Source organism: Lampetra fluviatilis, chromosome 68 (genome assembly GCF_964198595.1).
Source record: "Lampetra fluviatilis chromosome 68, kcLamFluv1.1, whole genome shotgun sequence".
Classification (NCBI taxonomy): Eukaryota; Metazoa; Chordata; class Hyperoartia; order Petromyzontiformes; family Petromyzontidae; genus Lampetra; species Lampetra fluviatilis.
This window is the reverse complement of record NC_136342.1, coordinates 2525155-2546058: the sequence shown is the minus strand read 5'-3', so window position 1 is coordinate 2546058 and position 20904 is coordinate 2525155. Positions and strand designations below refer to the sequence as shown.

Below are 20904 nucleotides of genomic sequence, written 5' to 3'. Positions count from 1 at the left end.
CTGCAGGACCAGTTGACGAGGCGGTTGCCACGGTAGATGACGCCGTCGTCATGGAGACGCACAAACGCCTCCTGCACGGCGCGCGACAGCTTCTACGCAGGGAGACGCGTGGACACGCGTCAGCGCACACACGTCAGCGCACACACGCGTGCGTGTGTGCGTGTGTGTGTGTACGCGTGCGTGTGTGTACGTGTGTGTGTGTACATGTGTGCGCGTGCGTGCGCGTGTACACGTGTGCGCGTGTGTGTGTGCGCGTGCGTGCGCGTGTACACGTGTGCGCGTGTGTGTGTGCGCGTGCGCGTGTACACGTGTGCGCGTGTGTGTGTGCGCGTGTGTGCGCGTGTACACGTGTGCGCGTGTGTGTGTGCGCGTGTGTGCGCGTGTACACGTGTGCGCGGGTGTGTGCGCGTGTGTGCGCGTGTACACGTGTGCGCGTGTGTGTGTGCGCGTGCATGTGTGCGTGTGCACGTGTGTGTGTGCACGTGTGTGTGTGTGTGCGCGTGCGTGCACGTGTACACGTGTGCGCGTGTGTGTGTGCGTGTGCGCGTGCATGTGTGCGTGTGTACGTGTGTGTGTGTGTGTGCACGTGTGTGTGTGCCAGAGGTGGGACAAAGTCATTGTTATGCAAGTCCAAGTCGAGTCGCAAGTCATCAAATTCATGACTCGAGTCTGACTCGAGTCCAAGTCACATGACTCGAGTCCACACCTCTGGTGTGTGCGTGTGTGTGTGCGTGTGTGTGTTGGCACAGTAGGGGGCACAGGTGGTGCATCAGCCAGTCATCTCGGTCAGTTGACCCGTGGCACCTGCTGGGTCTGCCCCGTGACCTCCTGCCAGCGGGCGTTCGACACTTCACGTGGCCTCAACGTGCACCTAGCCTGGCACAAGCGTCGTGGTGACGAATGGCGTTTGTTGTTGTTGTTGTTGTGTGCGTGTCTGTGTGTGTGCACGTGCGTGTCTGTGTGTGCGGCAGTAGTGTTTAGCGCTACGCTGCGCTACGAAACCCAGGCGACCCGAGTTCGATTCCCGCTCGAGGCCAACACCGGTCCTCCCCTAGGTCGACTCAGCCCTCAAACGAGTACCTGCTGCTGCTGCTGCGGTGGTGCGTGGTAGTAAACGTCTCCACTGGGGAGACAAAGGCGGCCGGGCGTGGTGCTGGCCACCCACCCCCTCGTGTGCCACAGCGCCGGTAGCCTTCATAGGTGCTGCTACTCGCTAACAGCACTTGCCCCTACAGCCTGTTGAGGCTACACGGGGGGAGCTTTGTCTTGTGTCTGGTGGTTGCTGCTGGTGGTTGTGGTGGTGGTTGTGGTGGTGGTGGTTGTGGTGGTTGTGGTGGTGGTTGTGGTGGGGGTGGTGGTGGTTGTGGTGGTGGTCGTGGTTGTGGTGGTTGTGGTGGTGGTGGGGGTGGTGGTGGGGGTGGTGGTGGTTGTGGTGGTGGTGGTTGTGGTGGTTGTGGTGGTTGTGGTGGTTGTGGTGGTTGCTGCTGGTGGTGGTTGTTGTGGTGGTTGTGGTGGTGGTTGTGGTGGTGGTGGTTGTGGTGGTTGTGGTGGTGGTTGTGGTGGTGGTGGTTGTGGTGGTGGTGGTTGTGGTGGTGGTGGTGGTTGTGGTGGTGGTTGTGGTGGTGGTTGTGGTGGTGGTTGTGGTGGTTGTGGTGGTGGTGGTGGTTGTGGTGGTGGTTGTGGTGGTGGTGGTTGTGGTGGTTGTGGGGGTGGTGGTGGTTGTGGTTGTGGTGGTGGTTGTGGTGGTGGTGGTTGTGGTGGTGGTGGTTGTGGTGGTGGTGGTGGTTGTGGTGGTTGTGGTGGTTGTGGTGGTGGTGGTTGTGGTGGTTGTGGTGGTGGTGGTTGTGGTTGTGGTGGTTGTGGTGGTGGTGGTTGTGGTGGTGGTGGTGGTGGCTCACGGGGTCCATGGTGAAGCAGGCACGGTCCCAGTCCAGAGAGGAGCCCAGGGTCCTCAGCTGATGGTAAATGCGGTCGCCCTTTCTGCAACCACCACAACCACAACAATCAACAACCACAACAATCAACAACCACAACAACCACGGGGGGGTGTCTACGGGGGGGTCTATGGGGGTGTGTGTGTGTGTGTGTCTGTGTGTGTCTGTGTGCCCCACCAAAACTAAGCACCTGCCTGGGTATTTTGTACCATCGGGCACTCCACCCCCACAACTCCCAATCGGTGATGGGGCAGTAGTGGAGAGAGTGGAGAGTTTCCCATACCTGGGCACTGTGCTTATGACCGGCTCCAGTTTATCAGCAGAGGTCTCACTCCGAATCAGTCGAGCGGCAATATATTTTCATCGGTTGCGTAACGTTGTGTGGAAGCTACCTGGTCTGTCGCTCCGCGCGAAGCTTCAGGTCTTCTCGGCCACGGTCATTCCCTCCCTTCTCTACGCTTGCGAAACGTGGACCCCCCTAGTGGAGCATCTTCGCCGGTTGGAAACATTTAGGCTGGCCTGCCTACGATCCATCCTGGGTTTAACCAGGCTGGATTGTGTGAGGAGCTCACAAGTCCTTGAAAGATCTGGGCAAACTCCCATCAGTGAGCTCCTCCGGCAGGTAAGGCTGCGTTGGCTGGGTCATGTAGCCCGCATGCCCAGCCACCGCATGCCTAAACAGCTTTTGTTCGGCCGGATCGAGGGGGCTAAACGGGCGCGGCACGGGCTAGAGAAGAGATGGAGTGATGTGGTACAGGAGGACGTGGAGCTGAGTGGACTTGCCTATGACTGGTACCAGCGGTGTCAAGATCGGCCTCAGTGGAGGAGGCTCGTGAAGGACGCTACTGGGCAGTTGGAGGCAGTCGCCCTCCAACAACAACGGAGGGCGGAGGAGCGACGCTCACAACAACGAGCGGAGCGCCGGGTGGCTAAAGCACAGCAAGTTGGCACAGTAGGGGGCACAGGTGGTGCATCAGCCAGTCATCTCGGTCATCTCGGTCAGTCGACCCGTGGCACCTGGGTCTGCCCCGTGACCTCCTGCCAGCGGGCGTTCGACACTTCACGTGGCCTCAGGGTGCACATGGCCTGGCACAAGCGTCGTGGTGACGTCACCGCCACTTAGTGGCGAATGGCGGTTGTTGTGTCTGCGTGTGTGTCTGTGTGTGTGTGTGTGTGTCTGTGTCTGAGTGTGTGTCTGAGTGTGTGTCTGTGTGTGTGTGTCTGTGTGTCTGTGTGTGTGTCTGTGTGTGTGTGTGTCTGTGTGTGTCTGTGTCTGTGTGTGTGTGTCTGTGTGTCTGTGTGTGTGTCTGTGTGTGTCTCTGTGTGTCTGTGTGTCTGTGTGTGTGTGTGTCTATGGAGGGTGTCTATGGGGGTGTGTGTGTGTGTGTGTCTGTGTGTGTGTGTCTGTGTGTGTGTGTCTGTGTGTGTGTCTGTGTGTGTGTGTCTGTGTGTGTCTGTGTGTGTGTGTCTGTGTGTGTGTGTGTCTGTGTGTGTGTGTCTGTGTGTGTGTCTGTGTGTGTGTCTGTGTGTGTGTGTGTCTGTGTGTGTGTGTGTCTGTGTGTCTGTGTGTGTGTGTCTGTGTGTGTGTCTGTGTGTGTGTGTCTGTGTGTGTGTGTCTGTGTGTGTGTGTCTGTGTGTGTGTGTCCCACTCACTCCCTCTTCCAGGCCCACACGTGCTCAATGAATTTGTCCCGGCCCAGGTCGTGCCGACTCAGCCCCAGCTCCTTCTTCACCTTGCGCTCCACCACCACCTGCAGACCATCACCACCATCACCATCACCACCGTCACCACCGTCACCACCGTCACCACCACCACCACCATCACCACCACCACCACCGTCACCATCACCACCACCACCATCACCGTCACCACCACCACCATCACCACCACCACCACCACCGTCACCGTCACCACCACCACCACCACCACCATCACCACCGTCACCATCACCACCATCACCACCACCACCATCACCACCGTCACCACCTCCGTGTGCCGGACGAGGCGTTGGTGGTTCTGGCCGCCCCCGTTGCCGTGAACCCCTCGCCAGGGGAGACGACAGCCCCGCCCCCCCCCCCTGCCCCCCCCCCCCGCCCCTCCCCCGCCCCCCCCCAGCGCCCCTCCCCCACGGACCCGCCCCCCCCCACGCCAAAACACAGTTACCCATGATGCTTTGCTCCCCCCCCCCCCCGCTACCCACAATGCACCGAGCAGCGAACCTGGGTGGCGATGCCGGCGTGGTCGCAGCCCGGGTTCCACAGCGTCGTCTCTCCTCTCATGCGGTGCCTGGGCTCGCGCGCAACACACAGAGGCAAAGGTCCCCCGCGTAGCCTTCACGGAGTGTCGGGGGCAAGTGCGGTGTCGCGGGCAGCAGCAGCGTCCACGGAGGCCGGCACGGCCGCTTTCGTCTCCCGCCCACCAGTGGCGATGTTTGCTACCACGGGTGAGCGGGTGAGCGGGTGAGTGAGTGAGTGGGTGAGTGGGTGAGTGGGTGGGTGGGTGGGTGAGCGGGTGAGTGGGTGAGCGAGTGGGTGAGTGGGTGAGTGGGTGAGTGGGTGGGTGGGTGAGTGGGTGAGTGGGTGGGTGAGCGGGTGAGTGAGTGAGTGGGTGAGTGGGTGAGTGGGTGGGTGGGTGAGTGGGTGGGTGGGTGAGTGGGTGGGTGGGTGAGTGGGTGGGTGAGCGGGTGAGTGGGTGAGCGGGTGAGTGAGTGAGTGGGTGAGCGGGTGAGTGGGTGGGTGGGTGGGTGAGTGGGTGGGTGGGTGAGTGGGTGGGTGGGTGAGTGGGTGGGTGAGTGAGTGAGTGGGTGAGCGGGTGAGTGGGTGAGTGGGTGGGTGGGTGAGTGGGTGGGTGGGTGAGCGGGTGAGTGGGTGAGCGAGTGGGTGAGTGGGTGAGTGGGTGAGTGGGTGAGTGGGTGGGTGGGTGAGTGGGTGGGTGAGCGGGTGAGTGGGTGAGCGAGTGAGTGAGTGGGTGAGCGGGTGAGCGAGTGGGTGAGTGGGTGGGTGAGCGGGTGAGTGAGTGAGTGGGTGAGCGGGTGAGTGGGTGAGCGAGTGAGTGAGTGGGTGAGTGAGGGAGTGGGTGAGTGAGTGAGTGAGTGAGCGGGTGAGTGGGTGAGTGAGTGGGTGAGCGGGTGAGTGAGTGGGTGAGTGAGTGAGTGGGTGAGTGAGTGAGTGAGTGGGTGAGCGGGTGAGTGGGTGAGTGAGTGGGTGAGCGGGTGAGTGGGTGAGTGAGTGGGTGAGTGAGTGAGTGGGTGAGTGAGTGAGTGGGTGAGTGAGTGAGTGAGTGAGTGGGTGAGTGAGTGAGTGAGTGGGTGAGTGAGTGAGTGAGTGAGTGGGTGAGTGAGTGAGTGAGTGAGTGGGTGAGTAGGTGAGTGGGTGAGTGGGTGAGTGGGTGGGTGAGTGGGTGAGTGGGTGGGTGAGTGAGTGGGTGAGTGGGTGGGTGAATGAGTGAGTGAGTGGGTGAGTGGGTGAGTGAGTGAGTGAGTGAGTGGGTGAGTGGGTGAGTGAGTGGGTGGGTGAGTGAGCGAGTGAGTGATTGAGCGGGTGAGTGAGTGAGTGGGTGAGTGAGTGAGTGGGTGAGTGAGTGAGTGGGTAAGTGAGTGAGTGAGTGGGTGAGTGAGTGGGTGAGTGGGTGAGTGAGTGAGTGAGTGGGTGAGTGGGTGGGTGAGTGGGTGAGTGGGTGAGTGGGTGAGTGAGTGGGTGGGTGAGTGAGCGAGTAGGTGAGTGATTGAGCGGGTGAGTGAGTGAGTGGGTGAGTGGGTGAGTGAATGAGTGAGTGGGTGAGTGAGCGAGTGGGTGAGTGAGCGAGTGGGTGAGTGAGCGGGTGAGCGAGTGGGTGAGTGAGTGGGTGAGTGAGTGGGTGGGTGAGCGAGCGAGTGGGTGAGTGATTGAGCGGGTGAGTGAGCGAGTGGGTGAGTGAGCGGGTGAGCGAGTGGGTGAGCGAGTGAGTGGGTGAGCGAGCGAGTGAGTGGGTGAGCGAGTGAGTGGGTGAGTGAGTGAGTGGGTGAGCGAGTGAGTGGGTGAGCGAGTGAGTGGGTGAGCGAGCGAGTGAGTGGGTGAGTGAGTCGGTGGGTGAGTGAGCGGGTGAGTGAGCGGGTGAGTGAGCGGGTGAGTGGGTGGCTGAGTGAGTGAGTGGGTGAGTGAGTGAGTGGGTGAGTGAGTGGGTGGGTGAGTGAGTGAGTGAGTGAGTGGGTGAGTGAGTGGGTGAGCGGGTGAGCGAGTGGGTGAGTGAGTGAGTGGGTGAGTGGGTGAGTGAGCGGGTGAGTGAGCGAGTGGGTGAGTGAGCGAGTGGGTGAGTGAGCGGGTGAGTGAGTGAGTGAGTGAGTGGGTGGGTGAGTGAGTGGGTGAGTGAGTGAGTGAGTGGGTGGGTGAGTGAGCGGGTGAGTGAGTGGGTGAGTGAGTGAGTGAGTGGGTGGGTGAGTGAGTGGGTGAGCGAGTGGGTGAGTGAGTGAGCGGGTAGTGAGTGGGTGAGTGAGTGAGTGGGTGGGTGAGTGAGTGGGTGAGCGAGTGAGCGGGTGAGTGAGTGGGTGGGTGAGCGGGTGAGCGAGCGTGAGGCTCACCAGCGGGTGAGCGTGTCTTCCACGGCGTTGGTGAGTGCGTGTCCCAGGTGCAGGGAGCCGGTGACGTTGGGCGGGGGGATGCACATCATGAACACCCCCTTGGGGTTCTTCTCCGACACACTCGCACGCTAACACATCAACAACAACAACAACAATAAGACACATCAACAACAACACGACACATCAACAACAAGATGTATCAACAACAACACACACATCAACAACAACAAAACGACAACAACAAGACATCAACAACAAGATGTATCAACAACAACACACACATCAACAACAACAAAACGACAATAACAAGACATCAACAACAAGATGTATCAACAACAACACACACATCAACAACAATAAGACAACAACAACACACATCAACAAGACACAACAACAACACACACATCAACAACAACACACACATCCACAACAACACACAACAACAAGACACAACAACAACAACAAGACACATCAACAACAACAACAACACAACAGCAACAAGACACATCAACAACAAGACACAACAACACACACATCAACAACAAGACACAACAACAACAACACACACAACAACAACAAGACACATCAACAACAACAACACACACATCAACAACAAGACACATCAACAACAACAACACACACATCAACAACAACAAGACACAACAACAACAACACACAACAAGACACAACAACAACCACCAAGCCATCCATGTCTGAGCGCTTCCCATGCCTTCAGTCCCCCCCCTTACCCCCCCCACGTGTCCCCCCCCCCCCCATGTCCCCCCCCTGTGCCCCCCCCCCCCGTGCCCCCCCCGTGCCCCCCCCCCGTGCCCGTCCCCGTGCCCCCCCCGTGCCCCCCCCCCGTGCCCCCCCCGCCCACGTACCCCGTACTCGGGCTTGAAGAATCCCTGCTTCTCCCACCAGGGGTACCAGGCAGCCTCCACGTAGCGAGGGCTGTACGCGTCGGGCATGGGCCCCGACACGTCTACACACGCCACGCACACGCAACGCACACGCACAGCACACACACACGCACAGCACAACACACGCCACACACACGCCACGCACACACACGCCACGCACACGCCACACACACACGCCACGCACACGCCACACACACACGCAACACACACAGTACACACACACGCACGCAGCACACGCACACGCCACGCACACACGCACAGCACACACGCAGCACACACACACGCCACGCACACACGCAACACACACGCACCACACATGCACGCAGGCCACGCACACGCACCACACACGCGCACGCAAAAATTACAAAGATCTCCCGTGTAGTCTTAACAGACTGATGGGGCAAGTGCTGTTAGCGAGCACCTATGAAGGCCGACACCGCGGCACACGAGGGGGTGGGTGGCCAGCACCACGTTTACAACACACCGCACCAGGTACTCATGTGAGGCTGAGTCGACCTAGGGGAGGCCCAGGACCTTTTCAGATCATCGTCACCGGTGGTGTTGGCCGCGAGCGGGAATCGAACTCGGGTCGCCGGGTGGTTCGTAGCGCAGCGTAGCGCTAACCACTACACCACCACTCCCCACAGTCGCACACACACACCTGGACACACAGACACACCTGGACACACACAGACACACACACGCACCTGGGAACACACACACACACCTGGGAACACACACACACATACCTGGACACACACACACACACCTGGACACACACACACATACCTGGGTACACACACACACACACCTGGGAACACACACACATACCTGGACACACACACACATACCTGGACACACACACACACACCTGGACACACACACACACATACCTGGGAACACACACACACACCTGGACACACACACACATACCTGGACACACAGACACACACCTGGACACACACACACATACCTGGGAACACACACACACCTGGGAACACACACACACATACCTGGACACACACATACCTGGACACACACACACATACCTGGGTACACACACACACATACCTGGACACACACACACACACCTGGACACACACACACACATACCTGGACACACACACACACACACACCTGGACACACACACACATACCTGGGTACACACACACACATACCTGGACACACATACACACACCTGGACACACACACACCTGGACACACACACACCTGGACACACACACACACACACCTGGACCAACACACACATACCTGGGTACACACACACACATACCTGGACACACACACACACACACCTGGACACACACACACATACCTGGGTACACACACACACATACCTGGACACACAGACACACACACCTGGACACACACACACATACCTGGGTACACACACACACATACCTGGACACACAGACACACACACCTGGACACACACACACATACCTGGGAACACACACACATACCTGGACACACACACACATACCTGGACACACACACACACACCTGGACACACACACACATACCTGGGTACACACACACACATACCTGGACACACACACACACACCTGGACACACACACCTGGACACACAGACACACACACCTGGACACACACACACACCTGGGTACACACACACACATACCTGGGTACACATACACACACACCTGAACACACACACACATACCTGGACACACAGACACACATACCTGGACACACAGACACACATACCTGGACACACAGACACACACCTGGACACACACACACATACCTGGGTACACACACACACACATACCTGGACACACAGACACACACACCTGGACACACACACACCTGGACACACAGACACACACCTGGACACACACACCTGGACACACACAGACACACACACACCTGGACACACACAACCACACACAGACACTTGGGCACACACAGACACACACACACCTGCACACACACAGACACACACACACACCTGGACACACACAGACACACACACACCTGGACACACACACACACGCACCTGGACACACACAGACACACACACACCTGGACACACACAGACACACACACACTTGGGCACACACAGACACACACACACCTGGACACACATACACACACACACACCTGGACACACACAGACACACACACACCTGGACACACACACACACACACACCTGGACACACACAGACACACACACACCTGGACACACACAGACACGCACACACCTGGACACACACAGACACACACACACAGACACACACACACCTGGACACACAGACACACACCACCGCTCCCCACAGACACACGCACACCTGGACACACACACACACACACAGACACAACAACGGCAGCGTCACCGCGTCACCGCGTCCCCGCGCCAGGCTAGGTGCACGCCTCTCACCCTTCTTCTCTCCGGGAGGGGTGTCCACGTCGTAGGTGATCACCTCCAACTCTTTCTTCTCCACCTTGCCCTTCTTCTGCTGCTGCTGCTGCTGCTGAACGAGATGAAAACAAAACACGGAGCGGAGCCTTCAATACATGTTGTTAGGTTTTTTCGGTAAAGTCACGTACCGAACCTCACGAAAAATTAACCCGTAAAAACAAAGTTTTTCACTATAAATCCTTTACACGCGTGGCATCGGTTTTATTGTATTATTAATTTCTGTTTTTCTTGAGTAAGAGTTTCATTTTTATCACATTGGTATTTTAAATTAAATATGACATTTTTTTTTCCCTAAAAAGTGGAACATTTTTTTCACGAAAATAAATTGTCACGCACAACGAGTCTGTGTGCAAAATGTCGGCTCGATTGGATCACGGGAAGTGGGTTAAAAAACGACCGAAAGATTTGCACGGTCGTAAGCGCGCAAGCAAGCAAGTGAACTTAATATAAAGGATTTTAAAAATTAACCCGTAAAAACTAAGTTTTTCACTATAAATCCTTTATATGCGTGGCATCGGTTTTATTTTATTATTCATTTCTGTTTTTCTTGAGTAAGAGTTTCATTTTTATCACATTGGTATTTTAAATTAAATATAAGGAAAGTCGTATACAAGGATTATAAGGTTTTCAGTTTTTGTCTGATTGTTTATATTGTACATTTTTGTTGTTTTCTTGAATAATTTTCTGTGTTTAGGAAAAATATATGAATGTGTTAGTGAAATTTTTTTTTTCCCTAAAAAGTGAAAAATTTAGGAAATTTTTTTCACGAAAATTAATTGTCACGCACAACGAGTCTGTGTGCAAAATGTCAGCTCCATTGGATCACGGGAAGTGGGTTAAAAAACGACCGAAAGATTTGCACGGTCGTAAGCGCGCAAGCAAGCAAGTGAACTTAATATAAAGGATTTAAAAAATAATATTCAGGGCCTACCTTGGCTCCTCCCACCCTTAACCAGTAAATATAAAACACGGTTTTCCTGTAATTTCTCTCACTTGATACAGCAATCGTGCTGTGACGGTTCCACCTGAAGACGGAAGCTTGTGTTGCCTCCGAAACGTCGTGATTTTTATTTTATTTTACTTTTATTAATTTAATTTTTTTACCTACGTGACTTTACCGAAAAAAACCTAACAATATGAATCCTTGCAGTCACGAAAGCTTCAAATCTACCCTTCAATACGCACACGCGGCTGGAGCCGGACTCTGGGAGGAAGTCCGCGGGGGGAGAAAATAAAAAACCCGAACCGGAATTGGCGAGGGTAGGCGGCCCCTGGACTCGACACTGCCAAACCGCGAACGGATTTGGCACCCACTGGGCCTGGATTTGCGTTGGAAGCTCACGCGAAAAAAACGTGGGACTGGATTTGAATTTGAGAATCGATGGCCCTGGGATTCAACGCTGGGCCAAGGGAAAACCTGGACTGGAGTCTAGGATCACTGGTCCATGGACGAATAAGCGGAGGAAGTGAAAGAGGAGAAACAGGAAGTGAAAGAGGAAGTGAAAGAGGAGGAAGTGAAAGAGGAGGAAGCTAAAGAGGAAGTGAAAGAGGAGGAAGTGAAAGAGGAGGAAGCTAAAGAGGAAGTGAAAGAGGAGGAAGTGAAAGAGGAGGAAGCTAAAGAGGAAGTGAAAGAGGAGGAAGCTAAAGAGGAAGTGAAAGAGGAGGAAGTGAAAGAGGAGGAAGCTAAAGAGGAAGTGAAAGAGGAGGAAGTGAAAGAAGAGAAAGAGGAAGTGAAAGAGAAAGAGGAAGTGAAAGAGGAAGTGAAAGAAGAGGAAGAGTAGGAAGACGACGATGACCCCGGACCGGAATTCCCAACACAGTGGACCCCGGGAGTGGTGGTGGGGGGGGCCCTGGGGGGGGGGGGCCCTGGGGGGGGGGGGGGGGCCCTCTCACCTGGTCGGGGCGAGGCTCCTTCACCTTCTCCTGCTTCTGCTGGAACTTGTCCAGCTTCTCCCGCCTCTTCGCTTCCTTCTTGAGCTGCGCCGGCGTCTTGGGCTTGGCGTCGTCTCCGTTCGCTGGGGGGGGGGTGGGGTGGGGGAAGGTGGGGGGGGGGGAGGGTGGGGGGGAGGAGGGGGGAGGTGCGGGGGGAGGAGAGGGGTGGGGGAAGAGAAGGTGGGGGGGGTGGAGGAGGGAGGGGGGGGGGTGGAGGAGGGAGGTTGGGGGGCGAGGAGGGGGGGGGATAGAGGGGGGAGGTGCGGGGGGAGGAGGAAGAGGAGGCGGGGCGAGGAGGGGGGGGGGGGAGGAGGGGGGGAGGAGGAGGTGGGGGGGAGGGAGGGGGGTGAATATAAACGCTCCACGTTTGTGCGTCGCCCGACAACTTCATCCACAAAGTGGCCGCGTTGTGCGGCAGGAGGGCGACGTGCGGAGCGCTCCCCCACGCTCCCCCACCTGCGCCCTCTGCGGCCGCTTGACCTTTCTCCCCGGCGGCTTGTCCTTTGACCCCGGCGGGCTGACCTTTGGCCCCGGCCGGCTGACCCTTGGCCCCGGCCGGCTGACCTTTGACCCCGGCAGGCTGATCCTTGGCCCCGGCGGGCTGACCCTTGGCCCCGGCTGGCTGACCGTTGACCCCGGCGGGCTGATCCTTGGCCCCGGCGGGCTGACCCTTGGCCGGGGCCGGGTGACCTTTGGCCGGAGCCGGCTGACCCTTGGCCCTGGCAGGCTGACCTTTGGCCGGGGCCGGGTGACCCTCGGCCCCGGCAGGCTGACCTTTGGCCGGAGCCGGGTGACCCTTGGCCCCGGCAGGCTGACCTTTGGCCGGGGCCGGGTGACCCTCGGCCCCGGCGGGCTGGCGCGTCAGGGCGACTGGCCCCAGCACGGAGAGGAACTGGGGCTGATGGGCGCAGGTGAGGAACCAGCGGGTGGCGTGGGGGTGGCGCCCGCGGGCGGCGGCGTCCAACACCTGCAACGAGGCAAAGGTAAAGTCACCGCCCACCCCCCCTCTCCAAGGGGTAGCCTGCAGCAGGCCGTCGGGGCAAGTGCCGTCTTAAGCGGCGAGCGGCGGGAGGTTGGAGAGACGTGGAGAGATGTGGAGACACGTGGGGGACACGGGGGGGGGGGACACTGAGAGACACGGGGATCTACGTGGGGAGAGATGTGGAGACACGGGGGGGACACGGGGGGGGGGGGGGGGACACTGAGAGACACGGGGATCTACGTGGGGAGAGATGTGGAGACACGGGGGGGACACGGGGGGGGGGACACTGAGAGACACGGGGATCTACGTGGGGAGAGATGTGGAGACACGGGGGGGGGGGGGGGGGGGACACTGAGAGACACGGGGATCGATGTGGGGAGAGATGTGGAGACACGGGGGGGACACGGGGGGGGGGGGGGCACTGAGAGACACGGGGATCTACGTGGGGAGAGATGTGGAGACACGGGGGGACACGGGGGGGGGGGGACACTGAGAGACACGGGGATCTACGTGGGGAGAGATGTGGAGACACGGGGGGACACGGGGGGGGGGGGGGGACACTGAGAGACACGGGGATCTACGTGGGGAGAGATGTGGAGACACGGGGGGACACGGGGGGGGGGGGACACTGAGAGACACGGGGATCTACGTGGGGAGAGATGTGGAGACACGGGGGGGACACGGGGGGGGGGGACACTGAGAGACACGGGGATCTACGTGGGGAGAGATGTGGAGACACGGGGGGGACACGGGGGGGGGGGGGGACACTGAGAGACACGGGGATCTACGTGGGGAGAGATGTGGAGACACGGGGGGGACACGGGGGGGGGGGGGACACTGAGAGACACGGGGATCTACGTGGGGAGACACGTTGAGACACGTGGAGACACACGAAGACGCGCCGAGGCGCGGGGGGAGCGTGCGGAGACACGGCCACCCCTCCCCCCACCACCCCTCCCCCCACCACCCCTCCCCCCACCACCCCCCCCCTCCCCCCAGCCACACTCACGTGCGCGTAGGGAAGCATCAGCGCCGTCGCCACGGACACGTCGGCGAGGGAGAGGCGCTCGCCGACCAGGAATGTTCGCTGGCGCAGCGTCGAGTCCAGGGCGGAGAGGGCGCTGAAGATCTCCGCTCTGGCTCGCGACGCCACCTACACCAGACGAGAGGGGGCACCCACCCCCCACACACACACACACGCCAAGTGTAAAAAAATGAACCCGTAAAAACAAAGTTTTTCACTATAAATGCTTTATATGCGTGGCGGCTAGAGTCCTCTCGTCCTCTGGCTTGAGATGGCTGCCACCTATGGGTCAGATGATTGCATTGCACCATTAAGCAATTGGTCATTAAATATAATATTTTTGTCCTAAAAAGTGTAAAGTTTTGGAAATATTTTTTCACGAACATTAATTGTCACGCACAACGAGTCTGTGTGCAAAATGTCAGCTCGAGTGGATCACGGGAAGTGGGTTAAAAAACGACCGAAAGATTTGCACGGTCCTAAGCAAGCAAGCAAGTGAACTTAATATAAAGGATTTAAAAAGGTGTCAGTTTTGTCGCCAGATAGAAGGGTAAAAAAACCAATTATCATATGTTTTACTGGCAAATGAGGTTCCAATGGTGTAAATGTTTACCCCGAGCTCTCATACTCTGATGGTGCATTGTCTTTGAGTTGTGCGCCTTTTGGCGTCATCTGGTGCAACACCATGTGAGACTAGGCTCTAAGGAAAGCTGTCTCGGGTGTGGACCAATCAACTTCAAGGACAGTGCATATCATCATCAAAGTTGTGTGTTTTTTTTTTGCATTATGACTGCAGGTATTGTGGTCTATGCAAACATGACTCCTTGTAAAAAAAAGGTGTCAGTTTTGTTGCCAGATAGAAGGGTAAAAAAACAATTATCATATTTTTTACTGGCAAATGAGGTTCCAATGGTGCACGTGCATTGTCTTCGAAACCGATTGGTCCAACACCTTTCTCGTCTCCAACGGCGCTTCACCACGGCAACCGCCGGTCCAGGGAGCTCACCTTGCGCTGGTCGCCCCCGGCGACGGAGGGGTAGCACGTGGCGACGGTTGCCGGGAGCAACGTGCCCTCGGCCAGGGCCACCCATTGGAGGACGCTCGCCTCTTGCTCCTCCCCCTGGCCTAGCCCCGCCCACCGGTCCGGGCCTGGTGCCGACCCCAGCCTGGCCAGGTAGTAGGCGATGGCGTGGGCGCCCGAGAGCTTGAAGCCCGAGTTCGATTCCAGGACCGGGAGAGACTTCCAGAGCACCCTGGGCGGGCGGGCGGGCGGGGAGGTGCGGGAGGGAAAGCAGAGGTCCATAGTGTTTTGGTGTTTTCGGTAAAGTTGTGGCGCCTTTTGGCGTCATCTGGTCCAACAGCAATGTGAGACTGGGCTCTAAGAAAAGCTGTCTCGGGTGTGGACCAACCAGCTTCAAGGAAGTGCATATCATTATCATTATCAGAGTTATGTTTTTTGTTTGCATTTTGATTGCTTGTGTTGTGGTTTTTGGGTTGTGCGCCTTTTGGCGTCTTCTGGTCCAACACCATGTGAGACTAGGCTCTAAGAAAAGCTGTCTCGGGTGTGGACCAATCAATTTCAAGGACAGTGCATATATTATCAGAGTTATGTTTTTTGTTTGCATTATGACTGCAGGTATTGTGGTCTATGCAAACATGACTCCTTGTAAAAAAGGTGTCAGTTTTGTTGCCAGATAGAAGGGTAAAAAAGCCAATTATCATATTTTGCTACTGGCAAAGGAGGTTCCAAAGGTGTAAATGCTTACCCTGAGCTCTCATGCTCTAATAGTGCATTGTCTTTGAGTTGTGCGCCTTTAGGCGTCATCTGGTCCAACACCAATGGAGACTAGGCTCTAAGGAAAGCTGTCTCGGGTGTGGACCAATCAACTTCAAAGACGGTGCATATCATTATCATTATCAGAGTTATGTTTTTTTGTGTGTTGTGGTTATTGCTAAACATGACCCCTTGTATAAAGGTATCAGTTTTTGTACCAGTTGAAAGGGTAAACACCTATCACTATAATCCACAAACTCTTCGGTTCTTACGGTAAAGTCACGTGGGTAGAAAACTAATAGATCAATAAAGTTTCGATCGCAACACAAAGCAACCGTCATCACCAGGTGGGACAACCACAGCAAGAACACAACTTAGCCCACTTCAGCAGTTGTGGTGGTTGTGGTGGTTGTGGTGGTGGTGGTGGTTGTGACGGTGGTTGTGGTGGTGATTGTAGTGCTGGTTGTGGTGGTTGTGGTGGTGATTGTGATGGTGATTGTGGTGCTGGTGGTTGTGATGGTGGTTATGGTGGCGATTGTGGTGGTTGTGGTGGTTGTGATGGTGGTTGTGGTGGTAGTTGTGGTGGTTGTGATGGTGGTTGTGGTGGTGATTGTGGTTGTGATGGTGATTGTGGTTGTGGTGGTAGTTGTGGTAGTTGTGGTGGTAGTGGTTGTGGTGGTGGTGGTTGTGGTGGTGATTGTGGTTGTGATGGTGATTGTGGTGGTAGTTGTGGTGGTAGTGGTTGTGGTGGTGGTGATTGTGGTGGTGATTGTGGTGGTGATTGTGGTGGTGATTTTGGTTGTGGTGGTGGTTGTGGTGGCGGTTGTGGTGGTGGTTGTGGTGGTTGAGACCGAGGTATGCGCGTGGAGTCGCTGGTGACGTTGATGTTGACCCCGGCGAAGCGGGCGGTGATGAGGACGCGGGCGGTGATGACATCCACATCTCCCCCATCGCCACCGGTGTGCGCGTACAGCGTCAGGGACGACATCACCTGCACCACCATCACCACCACCATCACCAACATCATCAACATCATCACCTGCACCATCATCACCACCATCATCAACATCATCAACATCACCACCACCATCAACATCATCAACCATCAACATCTCTCTGTGGGTCTCTGTGGGTCTCTATGAGTGGCTGTGTGTCTCTATGGGTCTCTGTGGGTCTCTATGAGTGGCTGTGTGTCTCTATGGGTCTCTGTGGGTCTCTGTGTGTCTCTGTGGGTCTCTGTGTGTCTCTGAGTCTCTGTGTGTCTCTGAGTCTCTGTGTGTCTCCGAGTCTCTGTGTGTCTCTACGAGTCTCTGTGGGTCTCTGTGTGTCTCTGTGGGTCTCTATGAGTGGCTGTGTGTCTCTACGGGTCTCTGTGGGTCTCTGTGGGTCTCTGTGGGTCTCTGAGTCTCTGTGGGTCTCTGAGTCTCTGTGGGTCTCTGAGTCTCTGTGGGTCTCTATGAGTCTCTGAGTCTCTGTGTGTGTCTCTGTGTCTCTCTACGAGTCTCTGGGTCTCTGTGGGTCTCTACGAGTCTCTATGGGTCTCTGTGGGTCTCTGTGTCTCTCTACGAGTCTCTGAGTCTCTGTGGGTCTCTATGAGTCTCTGAGTCTCTGTGTGTCTCTGTGTCTCTCTACGAGTCTCTGGGTCTCTGTAGGTCTCTACGAGTCTCTATGGGTCTCTGTGGGTCTCTGTGTGTCTCTATGGGTCTCTGTGGGTCGTTGTGTCTCTATGGGTCTCTGTGGGTCTCTGTGGGTCTCTATGGGTCTCTGTGTGTCTCTGTGGGTCTCTGTGTCTCTATGAGTCTCTACGAGTCTCTACGAGTCTCTGTGTGTCTGTGTGTCTCTGTGGGTCTCTACGAGTCTCTACGAGTCTCTGTGGGTCTCTATGGGTCTCTGTGGGTCTCTACGAGTCTCTACGAGTCTCTGTGTGTCTCTGTGGGTCTCTATGGGTCTCTGTGTGTCTCTGTGGGTCTCTGTGTCTCTATGAGTCGCTGTGTGTCTCTACGAGTCTCTGTGTGTGTCTCTGTGTCTCTCTACGAGTCTCTGGGTCTCTGTGGGTCTCTACGAGTCTCTACGAGTCTCTGTGTGTCTCTGTGGGTCTCTATGGGTCTCTGTGTGTCTCTGTGGGTCTCTGTGTCTCTACGAGTCTCTACGAGTCTCTGTGTGTCTCTGTGTGTCTCTGTGGGTCTCTGTGGGTCTCTACGTGTCTCTGTGTGTCTCTGTGGGTCTCTATGGGTCTCTGTGGGTCTCTGTGTCTCTATGGGTCTCTGTGGGTCTCTACGAGTCTCTGTGTGTCTCTGTGGGTCGTTGTGTCTCTATGGGTCTCTGTGTGTCTCTGTGGGTCTCTGTGTGTCTATGAGTCTATGGGTCTCTACGAGTCTCTACGAGTCTCTGTGGGTCTCTATGGGTCTCTATGGGTCTCTGTGGGTCTCTGTGGGTCTCTGAGTCTCTATGGGTCTCTGTGGGTCTCTACGAGTCTCTGTGTGTCTCTGTGTGTCTCTGTGGGTCGTTGTGTCTCTATGGGTCTCTGTGTGTCTACGAGTCTGTGTGTCTCTGTGTGTCTCTATGAGTCTCTGGGTCTCTGTGTGTCTCTGTGTGTCTCTGTGGGTCGTTGTGTCTCTATGGGTCTCTGTGTGTCTACGAGTCTGTGTGTCTCTGTGTGTCTCTATGAGTCTCTGGGTCTCTGTGTGTCTCTGTGTGTCTCTGTGGGTCGTTGTGTCTCTATGGGTCTCTGTGTGTCTACGAGTCTGTGTGTCTCTGTGTGTCTCTATGAGTCTCTGGGTCTCTGTGGGTCTCTACGAGTCTCTACGAGTCTGTGTGTCTCTGTGGGTCTCTACGAGTCTCTACGAGTCTGTGTGTCTCTATGGGTCTCTGTGTGTCTCTGTGTCTCAATGAGTCTCTGTGTGTCTCTATGAATGAGGTGGTGGTGAGGTTGATTCCCTCACCGGCTTTCAAGGCAGCAAAGTCGCCACCGTTGTCGTCGTGAATGAATGAATGGGGTCCGCCTTTGTCACTCTGTCGATTGTTTTGATTGAACTTTTAAAATAAAATAAACAAATCGGAACGTAAACGTTGAAACGTCGTCAAAATATTTAAATGTTTATTTAAAAAACGCGGAGCCACGCTTCCAACACCGACCACCCAAGGATGATGAAACTACGGGTAACGAGAGGTGCCCAAACTTCTGAATCGATCCGATTCGCACGTTTAATCTCGCATTTGGCAAATCGATTCCGCGCGACGCCTCCGAACGGGGATCGATTCGCCGACTTGATAAAGCGCCGCTGTCGACTCGAATCGATTCCTAAGCGAAAGGAGGTTCCGAGTTTTACGAAAAATAATCGAATCGTTTCTCTCGGGCGATCCGGGTCACAAAGGCGACTGATTCGTCGGGTTCATCGATTCACACGCGCGCGAATCGATTCCTAATTCTACCGTTGTCGGTAGGAATCGACGAGGTCACTTGTTTATAACGCATCGATCCGTCGTAATTGATTCGGGACAATTGGCGATTTAAAATTAAACCCGATTAATCGATTGCGGGGCTGATGATCAGGAGATGATCCACAGTGGAGGTGTTTGTGTCGTGAAATCTGTGTAGTGTGTAGTGTAGTATACTAGTACAGCACTAGTGTGTAGTGTATAGTGTATAGTGTAGTATACTAGTACAGCACTAGTGTGTAGTGTATAGTGTAGTATACTAGTACAGCACTAGTGTGTAGTGTAGTGTGTAGTGTATAGTGTAGTATACTAGTACAGCACTAGTGTGTAGTGTATAGTGTAGTATACTAGTACAGCACTAGTGTGTAGTGTAGTGTGTAGTGTATAGTGTAGTATACTAGTACAGCACTAGTGTGTAGTGTATAGTGTAGTATACTAGTACAGCACTAGTGTGTAGTGTATAGTGTAGTATACTAGTACAGCACTAGTGTGTAGTGTAGTGTGTAGTGTATAGTGTAGTATACTAGTACAACACTAGTGTGTAGTGTAGTGTGTAGTGTATAGTGTAGTATACTAGTACAGCACTAGTGTGTAGTGTATAGTGTAGTATACTAGTACAGCACTAGTGTGTAGTGTATAGTGTAGTATACTAGTACAGCACTAGTGTGTAGTGTATAGTGTAGTATACTAGTACAGCACTAGTGTGTAGTGTAGTGTGTAGTGTATAGTGTAGTATACTAGTACAACACTAGTGTGTAGTGTAGTGTGTAGTGTATAGTGTAGTATACTAGTACAGCACTAGTGTGTAGTGTAGTGTGTAGTGTATAGTGTAGTATACTAGTACAGCACTAGTGTGTAGTGTAGTGTGTAGTGTATAGTGTAGTATACTAGTACAGCACTAGTGTGTAGTGTAGTGTGTAGTGTATAGTGTAGTATACTAGTACAGCACTAGTGTGTAGTGTATAGTGTAGTATACTAGTACAGCACTAGTGTGTAGTGTATAGTGAAGTGTATAGTGTAGTATACTAGTACAGCACTAGTGTGTAGTGTGTAGTGTAGTGTATAGTGTAGTATACTAATACAGCACTAGTGTGTAGTGTATAGTGTAGTATACTAGTACAGCATTAGTGTGTAGTGTAGTGTGTAGTGTATAGTGTAGTATACTAGTACAGCACTAGTGTGTAGTGTAGTGTATAGTGTAGTGTATAGTGTAGTATACTAGTACAGCACTAGTGTGTAGTGTAGTGTATAGTGTAGTATACTAGTACAGCACTAGTGTGTAGTGTAGTGTATAGTGTAGTATACTAGTACAGCACTAGTGTGTAGTGTAGTGTATAGTGTAGTGTATAGTGTAGTATACTAGTACAGCACTAGTGTGTAGTGTAGTGTATAGTGTAGTATACTAGTACAGTATTAGTGTGTAGTGTAGTGTATAGTGTAGTATACTAGTACAGCACTAGTGTGTAGTGTAGTGTATAGTGTAGTATACTAGTACAGCACTAGTGTGTAGTGTAGTGTATAGTGTAGTATACTAGTACAGCACTAGTGTGTAGTGTAGTGTATAGTGTAGTGTATAGTGTAGTATACTAGTACAGCACTAGTGTGTAGTGTAGTGTATAGTGTAGTATACTAGTACAGCACTAGTGTGTAGTGTAGTGTATAGTGTAGTATACTAGTACAGCACTAGTGTGTAGTGTAGTGTATAGTGTAGTATACTAGTACAGCACTAGTGTGTAGTGTAGTGTATAGTGTAGTGTATAGTGTAGTATACTAGTACAGCACTAGTGTGTAGTGTAGTGTATAGTGTAGTATACTAGTACAGCACTAGTGTGTAGTGTAGTGTATAGTGTAGTATACTAGTACAGCACTAGTGTGT

At 54.4% G+C, this 20904-nt stretch overlaps 1 protein-coding gene across 1 annotated transcript in view; it reads right to left on the bottom strand.

Moving 5' to 3' along the window:
* LOC144952578 (valine--tRNA ligase-like) overlaps positions 1-18740 on the bottom strand; it is a 54052-nt gene extending 35312 nt beyond the window's left edge. Inside the window, 13 exon segments of the mRNA XM_078883049.1 lie at positions 1-92; positions 1899-1980; positions 3588-3685; positions 4155-4221; positions 6491-6618; positions 7375-7475; positions 9837-9927; positions 11772-11893; positions 12267-12777; positions 13802-13945; positions 14823-15069; positions 16442-16581; positions 18533-18740. The exon segment at positions 1-92 is cut by the window's left edge and continues 28 nt beyond it. Coding sequence (XP_078739175.1) covers positions 1-92; positions 1899-1980; positions 3588-3685; positions 4155-4221; positions 6491-6618; positions 7375-7475; positions 9837-9927; positions 11772-11893; positions 12267-12777; positions 13802-13945; positions 14823-15069; positions 16442-16578 — 1820 coding nt within the window. The 5' untranslated portion in view covers positions 16579-16581; positions 18533-18740.
* Positions 18741-20904: the final 2164 nt, after the last annotated feature.